Source organism: Gadus macrocephalus, chromosome 1, assembly GCF_031168955.1.
Source record: "Gadus macrocephalus chromosome 1, ASM3116895v1".
In the NCBI taxonomy this organism is placed as follows: domain Eukaryota; kingdom Metazoa; phylum Chordata; class Actinopteri; order Gadiformes; family Gadidae; genus Gadus; species Gadus macrocephalus.
In genome coordinates, this window is record NC_082382.1 from 13,560,942 (window position 1) to 13,575,418 (window position 14,477).

Sequence of the window (14,477 nt, forward strand, 5' to 3'; positions counted from 1 at the left end):
CATCAGAGCTATGTCGGATAGTTTTACTCCATGGTTCATATGTTTCCTTTGCAGTATGTGGTATATTAAAATGGCAATAGGAACATGTACGTATCTGTTAGGGCCATTATTAATCGATCAGCCACGATCATAAACTAAGCAATGATCGCAGAACAGGGCGAAGGCGTGGACCTCCGTGGTCCAAATATCAGCACCATGGACAGCTGCCAGGTACCCCAGACCCCCGACCAGGACACGACAAAGGAAACACGTAGAGCACATAGTGACAACACACGTTATGACGCACCTGCTTGATACATTTATTTATTTAAATATTAGGGCAATAATACATAATTTTCTTTATTTAGATCCCACATGTGTTTAAATACTACAACATATGCTATGCTTAATAACATATCGTAAGGCAGCGTCAATAATTATAGTGGGATGTAGCCTATGCCATATTCCGCTGTGAGTTTGTGACTACTGTCGTCGACCGGAACATTTTCACCATAGTTACGAATTACGATACGATGTTGGAAAGAGTAAGCAGCTGCTGCCGTAGTCTCCGAAACAAGTAGTTATTGGCTTCTGTACAGGGTGAGCTGGCCGAAAGGGGCCGGAAGTGGAGCTTTCGGCAGGGCGAGCTGAACGGTATCAGCCGGAAGCAGAGTGGCCCAGCAGCACATGACAGTCAGCTGGTGCGTATCATGTGACCATCAGTTGCGGAAAACGAAAATGGCGAGATCACAGCGATTTACCCTAGTTCGGTTCTTGGCTTTTATTGCCTATTTATGTTCATATTTCGCACTAGGAAGATCGACTGTACAAGTGCCATTTTTACTGTGGTCGACTGAAAGGTAACTGTTTATTCAGAGGCTCGACTTTATAAGGCTTTAAAAGTATTTGGCATCGTCGACAGCATATGCCAACGCAGTCAAGTTGGTTCCGTTTAAGCTACTTTTAACATTGTATTTTCTTAGCATTAAAACGTCTCCGTCTTATGTGTAGCCTACCATCCCTGGCCTCTCCGGCGGCGGGTCATGTTGTGTCCAGCAGCCAGCTGACCACGGACCTCTCCTCTGTGTTCAACTCTGGACCTCACACTGTGCTGCTGTTCCTGCAGGACAAGGTTTGATATCATAACATATGATTGCATCGTCGATGCTGTTGCTACTAAGGAACGATAGCATATCATTTGTTACTCGGTGCCTAGAATTTGGTTTACGAAGACAGGGGGAGCTGAACTCTCTTCAGCCTTTCTGAAGCGGAACCGTGTGCTCTGTGAAGTGGCTCCGTGAAGTGGCTCCATTGCTTCCCTTTTTAGTTAGTTCCCCGTTTCATTATAAGTTCTTTACTGCGTTTAGGAATGTGTAGATATGATAGATTTACCTTTTACTTCAGCTAGCAATGCAATTGTGTTTTATACTTGTGCAGTATAGTTTAAAGATCATTTATTGAAATTCCTATTTCTGTATACATTGTGAAACAATGGATGACCCCCATTTTTACTTTTATTTTCTTTATATCCAGTTAAGCAAAGATGACTTCACAATATATGGAGGAGTGTTTGGCAACAAGGATGATGGAGCGTTCCTCAACCTTGAGGTACAGTAGTTACAGTAGTCCCCTGGTTTGGGTTGTTTCTTAATGACAAGGTTCTTGTCATTGAGATACTGCTTGCCCTTCAGCAGTATCCATTCTTCTAAACGTCTCTCGCTGTTACTTCCCCAGGCTGCAATGCATTCTTCTCCTTCTTCCTTGGTTCTTCCTGCTGTGGAGTGGTCCGCTGTCCGCGATGCACCAGCTCTGCTACAAGAGGCACTCGGTGTCTCACCGGTGCTGGTCGACCCAGATACCCTTTCAGACCTTCAGCTCGACCCAGCTGTCAGCAATTTAATGTACTTCACCCTGCCATATTGTACTGGGTGAGTCTGGTATTTCTAGAGCAAACGCAATTAAATCGTCTTAAATCCTTTTGATCTCAACTGAACTAGAGTTTCTGCTTTAATTTCTCAGGTTGCACGAGTCTTGTGATCAAGTGTTCCGCAGTAATGGTGAGTCATATACACAATGCATTTGTTAGGAATTTAAGTAACAACAATTATCAACTTTTTCTTTAGTCACTGAATGCCATGTACTGAAGATCAACAATTATTTTAATTTGAATTGTAATTAATAACAATATTACTCACAGATCAAATTATTGGGAAAGTTTTGAGTATCATGAAAGCCAAAAACCTCCTCTACACTGCTATCTACACAGGACTCCAGCCATCTCGGGTAGGAGCTTTTTTTTAGATATTGCACAGATTATTTAAGCATGTCTTAAGTGTTCCAAACCAATTTAAAGATTACTTCCTTTAAAGAGAAGAGCATGGACTATATGGCTGTAAAGTAGCAGGAATAATGGTACAAACCAATGAGAACAAAACACAAATGTCACAGGGTAAGAAATTTCTTTTTTTTTATCTACAGATAATTCCAGAGACCTTGATGTCTGAGCAGCCACAGGGTCGCTCGCTGCTTCAATCCCCACCAGAAACAGATGTCCCAGCTCCTATTATGTTCAACGTTTCAAACAACCCTTGCATTATGCTATGGGCTCAGAACCTCTCTGTGAGCTTTACCCCCAGCCCTCAGTGGATTGACCTCGCCAAGGAGACCCCTACATTTGACGGATCCCTTTGCAATGGGACTAACTCAGTGTGAGTGTCTCCATTTGATTATACAGATCTAATTATTAAAAAATAACCTTAAATACTACCCAGCCTATGTTAAGACAATATATCTGCAAGGGGGGGATCTAATGAAGTTGGAATTGTTTGTGTTTTAGGCTTGTCCTTAACTACCAATCTGGAATCGTTCTAAGGTGAGTAGATGTGTACATAGTTGTTATGTATCTATGTCAAATAATAAACAAAACCTGAATCCTTGTCTTAGGATCAATCACATTTTCATTCATCAAGAATATCTGCTGTGGTTGGACACGCCGCAGGTACTCAAACGCCATTGGTTTTTATCCCCAGTTTCACCATGAGTCAGAAGTTATACCCCGTATCGGCACGGCACTGGTTCACCCTGGATTCTGTGCTTCTGAAGTCCCCCAATGGGTCCGTGTCCTTCAATGGCAGCCGGGGGATCTATGCCCCCGCGGAGTACTCCTTCCACTGCATGTCCGTCAACAGCTTCCGTGATCCCCTGCTGATACGGGGGGAATCCGACCCCAACACTTCTAACTGGATGGTCAACTTCGTAGACTTCCAGGTACTTATGCCATTTTCATGCACTTATTTCACAAAAGCACTAATGTCTCAATTAGGGCTGGGTATCTCCACTGTTGTCTCGAACGGATACGATTTTGGATTCCCAAGGATTCGATTTTCAATTAAATAGATGTAGGCAGCAGCCTTGCAGCGACCGAGTTCGATACTCCCAGTTCCTATGCTACATGTCGTTCCCTCTCTTCTACAACCTACAGTCCGGTCTCTCTTCACTGTCCTGTCCATAAAAACACAATCAATTACTAAATATATAAAAACGGCACAACATTTTATAAAAGGATCCCAGGGTTTTAATGTATTGATGTATTCCTTCAAAAACCCTACATTCAAATGAAGATGGATTTGAACCGGAAAATCGAATCGTTTTTTTTTTTTAAATCTCGCCCTATTGATTTATTCTTTGGTGGTCAAGCATGACTTGTTCCTTCATTGATGTTGTTTTGTCTAAAACAGATCCAGGGCTTTGGTTTGGCCAATGGAACAGATTTCTCCTATGCCAGCGATTGTGCCGGATTCTTCAGTGCAGGCATCTGGATGGGGCTTCTGACCACTCTGCTCATGCTCTGGATCCTCACCTACGGCCTGAGCATGATTCTCCAGGTGAACACCGTGGACCGATTTGACGATCCCAAAGGCCCCTCCATCTCCGTGCCCCTGACAGATTAATGCAGCCGTACTCCCAAAGCCTCTTCAAAGTATATTTATGATCGGTGGGGTGCTACTCTATGAGAAAATGCATTCCAACTCAGGGCCTCACTCTTTGAAACTGTTTAGAATTAGTTTTGAATTTGCCAACAATTGCCTAACTTGTGGAATGAAGTTGCCATCCACTCCTCAGCAGTCCTTTAATTTAGTGGTACAACACATAACACACATTGCATGTTACAGTTGTAACTGTACTGTGTGCTCCATTTGATTTTTGCCAAGGAAAATTCCACTGTGCCCTACTCCTTCACAAGTGCCAAGATGCCACGTGGTGATTAGCGTTGATGTATTATTTGTCTAATCGCTTGTGGTTGTATGTAGTTATGTCAATGAACGCTATTTGGGTAAAAAATTGAATGTTGCTATCGTTGTGGGTTGTCATTTTATTATTTTAGATTCTGATGCCAAGCTAAATTTAAAGTCTACTGATGGAGGAATTATCTTTATATAAGAATGTGCTCACTGATTGCCTTAAGAAATAGTTGCCTTGTGGAAATGCCATGTTAAATGCCTTACGTGAGCCATTACAGAAACATGCCTGAAACAAAGTTTCTTTCAATGTATTTTTTCATTCACTTTTACACCCTTTGATTTGTGTTTGAGAATTATCCACTGCAATTGCCATTCATAAACTAGATCTTTAAACCAAAGAACACCCATGTGAACTTCAAGTTAATGCCAGACTATTAAGCATATGGCAACTCAAAATATATATAAAGATATGACTTATACCTGTAAGACTGTACAAACATCCATGACTTCTGAATCTTGAACCTCTCCCCAAGACTAGTGAAGTTGCATACGTATTTGCATGAATTGCTAACCATGTATCTTTCTATTGGAAAGGTTATACGTTCAACTGTCTTATTCACATCGAATTACAATCGATTCTTTATTGAAATATAAAATTGCCCCAAGCTATCTAGAACCCACACTTTAATTATGCGATCTCCTGTTCAGCCATCCATTGACAAATACGGAGAATACACTTTTAAGTATTTTGAGTTGAGTTAAGAGATCCAATTTTCCTGAACACCTTCCGGATTCACGCACCAGGCAGGCACTGCTTTGCATAAACCAGGAAGTTTGCATAACCTGGTTGCTATAGTTACTGGTATTCTAAACAACGGGAGGTAACATTGCCGCAGTTCGCGATGCAAGTACAATTGTAACTAATTTCTCAGAACATTTTTAAGTAAACCTGAATGGCGATATGGGAACCATTTCTAAACTTGATGAACCGGGTCGCCGCCGGGGCGTTGGGTTCGGCACATCCCAGGATAGGAAACTCTTTCCTACCAACTTTGCACCAAACCGTCTAGGAAACCAAATGTTCCGCAAGGAAGAGCCGCACCGCGGCCCGGGCTGCTATGAGAACCATGAGGTTGGTAGGTTTGTGTCTGCACGCATAATGAATGAACCGGGGGTTACAAAAATACAACCTGTTGATTGTGCACAATGTTGATATTACCACGATCGCAAGATATGGAACACTACGCTAACTTAAGCTCTCTGATCAGTTTCGCAGCATGATGTACGACATCCAGAAGAGGCCGATGTGCAAGAAAGGATACGTCCTCTCTGCGAGGACCGCCGTGCGGTTTTTAGAGGCCAACAGGGTATACTATACTTATTAACGGTCACAAGCCGATTCAATGTTTAATTTAGTATGATAATTTATGTTCACATATCACAGACAGTGACCCCCTCACCTCAAAAGTACCAGCAGGATCAATCCCGGTCCAGAATCCTGCCGCCTGGCAAAACGCCTTTCAATTCCTCGGCAGTGAGGGTTACGACCAAGCCGGATGCAAGCCTCAGCATGCCAGGGTGTGTGACAAAGGAATATGATAACAGCATGGCATTTGGTGATTGATAGGCGTTAATATTGATAGGTGTTTTATGTTAACAATGCAGCCCTGGGACATATTCTCATGAAGTAGCAATCGGCCGGAAGGTCGTCTGGCCGATGAGCTTTGGGTCTCCAGATTGGGTGAAATTCCCTCAGCTTAAGAAGAAAACGCTGAGAGCAGAGGTGAGTTAAAAAACGAACCAACGCTGACAATAATCAAACATGCCATTTGATTGTTAGGGTTAGTTAAATAAATAACCCCAACAACTGTCAAACATTGATGTGTAGGTTTATTGCACTTCGTTCTGGAAGTTTGAAATTTGCACTTAAAAAAAACAAAACGTTGATGTCTTCCAACTTGAAATCAAATGTTTTTGTTTTTCTACCTTCATTTTCACAAAACGGATAACAAAATGGTTCCAGCTTCCCTCTATATTGAACTAACAATAGTTGAAAAATTCATCAATTGCTAAATGAATTAATCTTTAGTGGTGCTTGCTTTAAGCCTACCTTTAGAAAAAGCGCAGTTTATTGCTATATTTGATTGAAAGCCAACTCATCTTTGTATTGATATTACATGTTTAATACCTACCTTTGTCTCCTCAGCTCCAGTGTGACAAGGACTTCAAGAAGCACAGGGCCAGAGTAGCCTACTTGAGAATGTACTTCTGAACGGCCTTCAGCGGTGTCCCCTGCGTCAGGAAATCACTTCCTTTAACGATCACTTAGGGTTAGTGTAGTAATAACCCTAACCCTCATGTATCCAATGAGCCACAGAAAAAACAGATCTTAACTGTTTATTTCAAAATGTTTTGTTGTTTTTACCAAAGCCAACCTGACAAATGTCTAAAACAAAATAAAGAAATTAAACCATATGCATGGCAGCCATGAGGTCAGTTAATATAAGGGAATGGGAGAATAATCCCCAAAAAATATAATTTTCTGCAGACAACAACGCTAGATGCCATCAAATTGAATTGCCACTGTATCCTTTCAGGAGCCAAGCGAGCCGTCAGAGTTGTGGTTAAATCTCATCCTCTGCTTCCAGGTGGAGTTGATTTAGGGAGGAACGGGGGCAAAAAGTCTTATTGGTCGCAGTTGTGTTGGGCCTTGGCTCACTTCTTCCTCCTGACTTTGGGCTTCTTCACGGGCCTCAGGTAGGGGTTATCGATCGTGTTGTCCTCGCTGGCCTTGACGGACGGCACTACGCTGCTCGGCGGCAGCATGGAATTCTCCTTGTCGGCCCTCGGGTCGTCCTGAGTTGGCATGGAGAGAAAGAAAGAAAGCAATTTCACATCAGTCATCACTTCTTTACTACATTGGAACAGAACTGGTACAATGTACTTAATGTACTTAAATAGCTTTTACTGTTATTCAGGGCTGAAAGGTGCATTGACATTTTAAAATGAAAGTGAAAAAAAAATAGTAAAACTACTATTGGTTAGTTGAAAATAATAATCATCATTGAGAGTAAACATCCCTTCCAGTGTCCTGGCCAGGACAGGCAGCAGTAGCCTAGTCACACACAGCATACACACAAAACGTAGGAAAAATAAAACAAACAGTCCGCAGGGGGGTAGCGGGATGTCAATATCGCAAGACATTTGGGGAGGCTCAAGGAGGTGGGTGATATTACATTTGAGCAACAAAGTGTAGTCTTGTGTTGGACTCTATAGACATATTTCACCTTACTTTGTTATTGACATGTTTTCGTTGTGTTATAGGGACAATGTCTCTTTAAGATCACATCACGCGTGTTGAAATGCCGGTCGGCACGATGTTTGAATTGAATGAAAGACCTGCCGTTGCTTGTCACGGTGAGAAATTGTCTCTTCCCTTCTTTTATCGCATTTTCTACAGTCTATAGACATAACGTCTTACCTGGGCGAGTGACGCTGCGTTGTGTGCGAGTGCGTGTGTGTTCTTAGCTGTGCGTGTGTCGATCGATGGCGGAGCAGTTATGTTTAAAAAAATAACGTCTTACCTCAGTGACTTGACGTGCGGTGTGTTTGTGTGAGATGCTTGGCACATGCGCACATGACTAACTTGAGTAACTGGAGCGACAGGCCTGTTATTATAGAAGTAAGATATGAGCTGGTTTCTCTGAAATTCATAACCTTTTTATTTCCTGTAGATTACAACTTAAACTCCCAAATGTGCTTAAGAGGAGCCGTCTCTTGCAGAACAGTAGACAGGATGAGGTCAATGCATTTATCTGAAACTTAAAATGCCTGATCTAAACACTGCCCGACTGCGGTCTATTACTGTTGGGGCCTGTATTTAGCAATACGCTTCATCACTAATCCATAACAATTATAATGTCACGTGTAAAAATATGGAGTGTTTTTTGCATGAAGATGGAGATGATACCATTCTTTATCTAAAATCTTGCCCTGAACAACAAACACCCCATTATACATACGACCCCTTCAGCCATGGGAGAGACCCAGATAAAATCTCAACAATGGAAGCAAAGTTTTTCCACATCCTCTGCACTTGCTTTACACTGCAAAATGCAACACAGACTCTGGATCCTTAGAAGAGAAACAAATCTAAGATAGAGATTCTAGTGTCCTGGTCATTTAGTCAAGGTTAGCAGTGGTGGCTAGACTAACGTAGGGCTGTACGATTAATCAAATGTTGACCGCGATTAAGATTTTTGTGTCAAAAAATCAAAAAACGTTTATGATCGAGTTTAACTTTTTTCTATTAAATGTATCATATAAATTGGAGCTGGATACCAATTTGTTTTGCATTATTTTCGATCAGAAAAATTTCTATTTGAACCTATTGTGTAATTTTATAAGGGGAAATACCAAAATTCTCAGATACAATGTGTTTTTTGGGCAAGGAATGCTGAAAAAAATTGATCATGTTTTCAAACTCAATAATAATCATTTGAATAATCGTGATCAAAATATTGACCCAAATAATCGTGATCATGATCTTTCCATAATCGAGCAGCCCTAGACTCACGTTGAGGCCGTTCCCGGCCGTGTTGTCGCTGTCTGTCTGGTCGTCCTGCTCCGACGAGTCCGTCTCCTCCAGCGTCTGCAGCTCCAGCTCCGACGGCAGCAGGGCGCTCAGGTAGGGGATGGCGGTCGGCCTCGCCGCAATCACTGAGCACACGAGGGAGATAACAGGAGGGTTAGACTGACCCACCTTCACATAAAACATAATCACAACACAATGCAAATAAGCTGTTCAAACATGTAATCCTTGGAACGAGCTCGTCCCTTCGGAGCAGTGTGATAAGCGTAGGTCACATGTTTTCGTTGCTCCAGGGAAACTTAAACATCATTATGTACATATAGAAATCACTCTCTCTCTCTCACACACACACACACACACACACACACACACACACACACACACACACACACACACACACACACACACACACACACACACACACACACACACACACACACACACACACACACACACACACGTTTGACGGTCGGGGAGTGAGGGGGAGAGGGTAATTGGGGCTGAAGCGTGTCTCACGTGGGAATGCGGTAATGTCATCCTTGAAGAGGCTCTGAGTCTCTCCGGTCTTGGCCATGAAGCGTGTGAGGGCCCGCTCCACGTCCCTCCGCTGGGATGCGGCCTTCTCCCGAACCACTTGGTAGTCCGACACCGGCTCCCTGAAAGTCTAGAGCGGGTTAAAAAAATACAAATTTAAACCAGAATTCTGTATGGATGAACCCATCTGTTTTTTTTTTACAGGTGATTCCAACTACCGGATTTTTTACAAGCAAACAGGTCGATTCCAGTACCTTATTTTCTACAAATTTCTCTAAAATGTTTGCAGCCAGGTTTATAAACAGCATTGCCGACCAGACCCTATATAAAACCTTACTATATTATGGAATATAATCAGTATAATTTTATAACAATATAATCCATAAGAAAAAAAACGTTACATTAATAGAACAAATAATGTATTAACTGTTTGAACAAACTGGATCGGGCATTGCCATGTTGTACTTAACTTTTTGCAACTTGTTATATGGCTTAGAGCTATGAACATGTGGCCCATGGGCTATCACTTTAAAGACTGCAGGTATTATGTGTTAGGGTTTTAAGTAGTCAAACAGCTTTTGATGACATCTTGAAGGGAAATGCAACGTATTAAAACAACGATTAGAAAGACGTTAAAAGCTGCTACGACAAACAATATACTTCCTGCATCCTTCTTTCTCTATTCCCAACAAAGCTCACAAACGCCATTCAGTTTAACAACTCCAGCCTATGCAACTGTTAATCAACAGTAGATCATACTTTTCTCTCATTATTGACAGGGATTTATTGAAGGAGTTTTGAATTGGGATCAAGGTGATTAATGTAACATTAGTACAAATTAGTGTACCAGTATACCAAAGGGAGTGTTTCCAGTTTCCTTTAGATTAATATAGGCTGCCAATACCATCACTTTAAATTAGAAGGGAACTGTATTGGTGCAACACTCCCGACTCTGTGTGAAATCCGAGCCCATGAAAGGAGCACTGTCAACGGCTTTCCTCACGAGCTCAGCCGGGGGCTCCAGCTACAGCAGAAGGCTCTGTTGTAAAGGCTAAGTCTCAAGGAAGACTTGTTCTGCTTCACATTGTAGGAACTATGCTGACATGTTAATGCTGTCTTACCAAGTAACGCTTCAGTTATTTAAAAAATATTTTCGAAATCGCAAAAAGAATATGACAGAAGCTCTTTCCACCAAAAGTTTCCTCTCAAATAGATTTTGGAGGAGAGATTATTATAATTGATTCGGGGGCAGCTGAAATCCTGTCTATTGCTTACGTGAGCTCATCATTGTCAATGTCAATAATGTCAGGTGTCCATAATCGACCACTGCATGACTTTGCCTGGGGCGAGTAATGAATTGCCCTAAGCCTAAGGCATCGGATTCAAGGACACAGGTAGCAAAATTGATGTTGCAATGTGTACATCTTGTGTCAGTACTTGGCTGAGCTGCTGCACTGACAATGCCCTGGGCAATGTTTCCATCGCCCAAGAAGAGATATTGAGAGGAAAGGGGTGAAGGGGATCTTTCATTTAGCCCAAAACATAATTATTTATATTCTGTATATTAAACATTATTGTGCATTGAAACATACACACCAAGTAATTTGTTTATTTTAAGAAAGTCATTTTAAAAAGACCTTTCCACCAGGGAGGGCGGTGCTCTAACATAATAGCCAGCCACCACTGCCAGCATTCATTTATATTGACACAGCTCCCCTTTTGATTGTAGCCTAGGGTCTTAATAATATAGATTGTTGCATATTTATTTTATTTTTGGAGAATAAAAAGGTGCTTTCACTCAATTGGCTACCAAGAGACGGGTCATTTTAATAAAAAAGAGGCTTTAATGCCAGTCTGGGGGCCCCCTGGTGGCTTTGGCGGCCCTGTGCAACCGCATCATCAGCATGTTATAAGAAACACCCCTGCCTATGATATACTTTAATACTTCTCTAACATGATGTGTAAATAATGACAAAAATAGGACTTCTCTTTTTAAATCTCAAAGCAGGCTGTAGTGTACAAGAACAACAACCATCGCACATTGGGGGAAGAAAATATATTTTGCATGCAGTGATGCATTTTATGTTCACATGCCGCAAAGATAAACCAAGTTTTCTACCCTAGTTAGAAGTATTAGTATGAAGACATTGGTTGACTCACGGGGGTTTTGATGTAGGTGTGGGGGTCAGGGAACTCTGGGAAGTGGCTGGGAATATATGCGGGGTGCAGGCGCTTCTGTCCTGCCGTCAGCGCTTTAGGAGTCATGGGAGGGTTGGTCACCGGAGCTGAGAATCACAAAACAAAACCCAGTGGTGACCCCAGTAGTTTGGGACCAAGTCCAATCCTATGGTAGTCATTGGTGTAGACTTGAATCTCTATAACCAATAGTTAGAGATAATGGATACTTACGGGCTGTTATAACCATCCGTTGGGACCTTTTTGCATAGACAGGAAGAGTGTCAACATTGAACCCTGCAGGGACGAATATAGAGTTTCCTCAGATTGATACATTGATGGAGATGGCTGAAACCGTTGATTACTCAGTCAATAGACAATACATTTGTTACCACGTGAATTGAAAATGTTAATAAATACACAAACAATATTGTTAGTTGTAGCCCCATTTATGTTACGATTATGATTGTAATGCATTTTCTCGTACCCATCTCAATGAGTGTGACCACTGCATCGGGGAGTGTGGGAATGCTCCTGGCAGTATGCTCGCAGTAAGATTTGGCACAGCGTCCTATTTCTGTTATATCTGGAGAACAAAAGACAGTGCATAGCATTATTGAAATCCCAGCACCATGTTGGCCTACACATGGCCATCAAAGCTTCGCCCTCAATCTACAAAGGAACGACACATACAACTTTGCATCATCTCAGTTAGAGACTCAACAGCCGCCTTCTCTGCGCTCTCGAATCCGCACTCCGTCAGAAGGGCGCTGACGGCCACCTGCAGGGTGCGACGCCTCGCCATGTGATAGTTGTCCGCTGGGCTGGAGTTTGTTTTACTACTCGACCGCTGAGAACCGAGAACACAACGCCAGTAATCAGATAAACAAAACCCCCTCATCAATGCGTGTCTGTATGATAGAATAGTAAAAAGGCTTGGAGATCATGGCGAATCTTTTGTTTCAGAAAGCTATACAGTATGGTCTGGATAGTCAAACAGCAGAGTACATCTTGGGAGAGCGGTGTCATGTCGTGAGTTGTCGTTCATACGGGTAGACCATATAAACTAAACTATAGATGTTCCAAGTTTTGGGCAGCCTTCTCACCCCTCCTGCATTGTAACCTCCCGGTGCCACCGCCGGATCCGCCATTGGAAATAAATGAAGTCGGTATGTTTTAAGTGTCTAGCTGTCTTAGTGCAATTTATGCGTTGTGCATTCAATGCAGATTAATGTGACACTAGTAAACATGGAAAACATAACATATACATAGACTTCGTTTCCGCTATTCAGACGGAAGTTGAGGTCTTGACTTGCTGATATATTTTATCACCGCCATCTAGTGGTTTAGAATAGTTACACTTTTGTTGTTTGAAGCCTTTGGAAACAACAACAAATAATACAAACCATACTTCTTCTTCTTAGCTGTATTGGAGTTGAATTTCCAATTTTTATCTTTTATAAAGTGACACATTTTCATAGTTGAGATATGTAGATGTTTGCTGTAATACAGAATCTTAATTTGACCGATTTATTTATTTAGTTTTCCAAGATTTACCGTTATTCTTTATCCAATCGATTTCTTATTAGTTTGAAAAGGGGTTGTTGCGTTTTTATATAACCACTGGCAAACAATGTTTTTCTCTATGTAAAGTTCACATTCTTAAAGAAAATATAAAGAGTTTTATTATTTTTTATGACAAAATCTTTTGAACATTTGCTGCCCAGCAGCAAATCATCAATGCTATATATAGACACCACTCGCTCTCTACACACAGTAGATTCAGACTCATAAAACACGACAGACATTTAGGTTCTTGTCAACAGAGCGATAGAGTTGACGAGGGGGCATGCAGATGTTAGGCTGTGGTCTCCTAGGCTGACTTCATGCAGATGGCGGGCTGTGGTCTCCTAGGCTGACTTCACCAGCTGCTGCTGCTGCTTTTGTCTGAAAGTCGCCATGAGGAGAAAGTCTGTCTCACTGTCCTCCTTCTGCGGCCTCCTCTCTAGAAACGGCAGTAGTAAGGTTTCCACAAGCCCCCCCGCTGCCCCCAGTAGGACCAGCATGGAGCCCATCAGATAGACCTTCAGCATTCCCCGGCATGGCCTGTGGCTCAGGATCTCTTTAGCGAACGGGATGAGATCGGAAACAACTCCCATGATTGATTATCAAGGAAGTCTGCTGGGGAAAGACCAAACAATACATTACATAAGCATTTCAAGAACGCTTGCAGAGAAGGCTAGTTTAGTATCTTACTTAAGGGACGAAATTGCAAGAATATATTTTAAAAGAATACACACACACACACACACACACGCACACACACACACACACACACACACACACACACACACACACACACACACACACACACACACACACACACACACACACAATTATACATTATATAATTATACTTTAATTAAATATAAATATATATATATAGGTCAAATCCTTTACCTGATGCGATGCTTAATTTAACGTTATATAAGTAAAGTAGTAAGGTCATACTAGTACTTACAGTGTAAGGGTCCTGCAGATGTTGAATGCTGGAGGTTGGTGTGTAGGCTTTGACTTATCAAACCTCAGCAGTCTGCAGGAGAAGCAAAGGATCCAGAATATAAACACACAGTGTGACCCCAGGTATACACCCACTGACAAGCCAGCTCATGAATATTCACAAGTCTGCGTTTGAACAGGTGAGCGAGGTCAAAGGCAGAGGAAATTTTCCTATGCATGTCTAGGAATGAAATCAAATTCTAAAGCGCTTGATAAGTGACGCAAACGTAAATCCTAAAACAACAAGGATTATGCAACACACATTTTACAGCAAATTTGCCAAAAAGCAAAACCTTAAGGAAACGTGCATTCTGAATAAAACCATGGCTTTCTTTCTTTGTTCTGGCTTATTTCCATGTTATTTTTTATATATGTGTGTTTAAATCATTGCTGTCTTT

At 41.8% G+C, this 14,477-nt stretch overlaps 3 protein-coding genes across 4 annotated transcripts; 2 read left to right on the plus strand and 1 right to left on the minus strand.

Annotated features, from left to right (window-relative positions):
• Positions 1 to 669: 669 nt before the first annotated feature.
• LOC132453909 (V-type proton ATPase subunit S1-like) lies at positions 670 to 4,516 on the plus strand. Its single transcript, XM_060046996.1, has 10 exons — positions 670 to 839; positions 991 to 1,111; positions 1,513 to 1,587; positions 1,714 to 1,907; positions 1,999 to 2,036; positions 2,177 to 2,262; positions 2,458 to 2,687; positions 2,816 to 2,851; positions 3,009 to 3,246; positions 3,717 to 4,516. Exons 1-10 carry the CDS (start codon positions 718 to 720, stop codon positions 3,927 to 3,929), a joined length of 1,353 nt encoding a protein of 450 aa, XP_059902979.1. The 5' UTR covers positions 670 to 717; the 3' UTR covers positions 3,930 to 4,516.
• Positions 4,517 to 4,759: 243 nt separating this feature from the next.
• LOC132453936 (protein pitchfork-like) lies at positions 4,760 to 6,695 on the plus strand. 2 transcript variants are annotated; one of them, XM_060047029.1, is made up of 5 exons: positions 4,760 to 5,352; positions 5,489 to 5,587; positions 5,665 to 5,798; positions 5,886 to 6,003; positions 6,427 to 6,695. In XM_060047029.1, exons 1-5 carry the CDS (start codon positions 5,182 to 5,184, stop codon positions 6,490 to 6,492), a joined length of 588 nt encoding a protein of 195 aa, XP_059903012.1. In that variant the 5' UTR covers positions 4,760 to 5,181; the 3' UTR covers positions 6,493 to 6,695. The 2 variants fall into 2 exon arrangements, with proteins under 2 accessions (XP_059903012.1, XP_059903021.1); XM_060047038.1 differs by having other exon boundaries at positions 5,689 to 5,798.
• taf8 (TAF8 RNA polymerase II, TATA box binding protein (TBP)-associated factor) lies at positions 6,604 to 13,430 on the minus strand. The gene is made up of 8 exons (XM_060047018.1): positions 12,627 to 13,430; positions 12,214 to 12,370; positions 12,008 to 12,106; positions 11,755 to 11,817; positions 11,506 to 11,630; positions 9,328 to 9,475; positions 8,797 to 8,939; positions 6,604 to 7,076 (listed from the first exon to the last, which is right to left on the minus strand). Exons 1-8 carry the CDS (start codon positions 12,669 to 12,671, stop codon positions 6,936 to 6,938), a joined length of 921 nt encoding a protein of 306 aa, XP_059903001.1. The 5' UTR covers positions 12,672 to 13,430; the 3' UTR covers positions 6,604 to 6,935.
• Between the last annotated feature and the right edge of the window lie 1,047 nt (positions 13,431 to 14,477).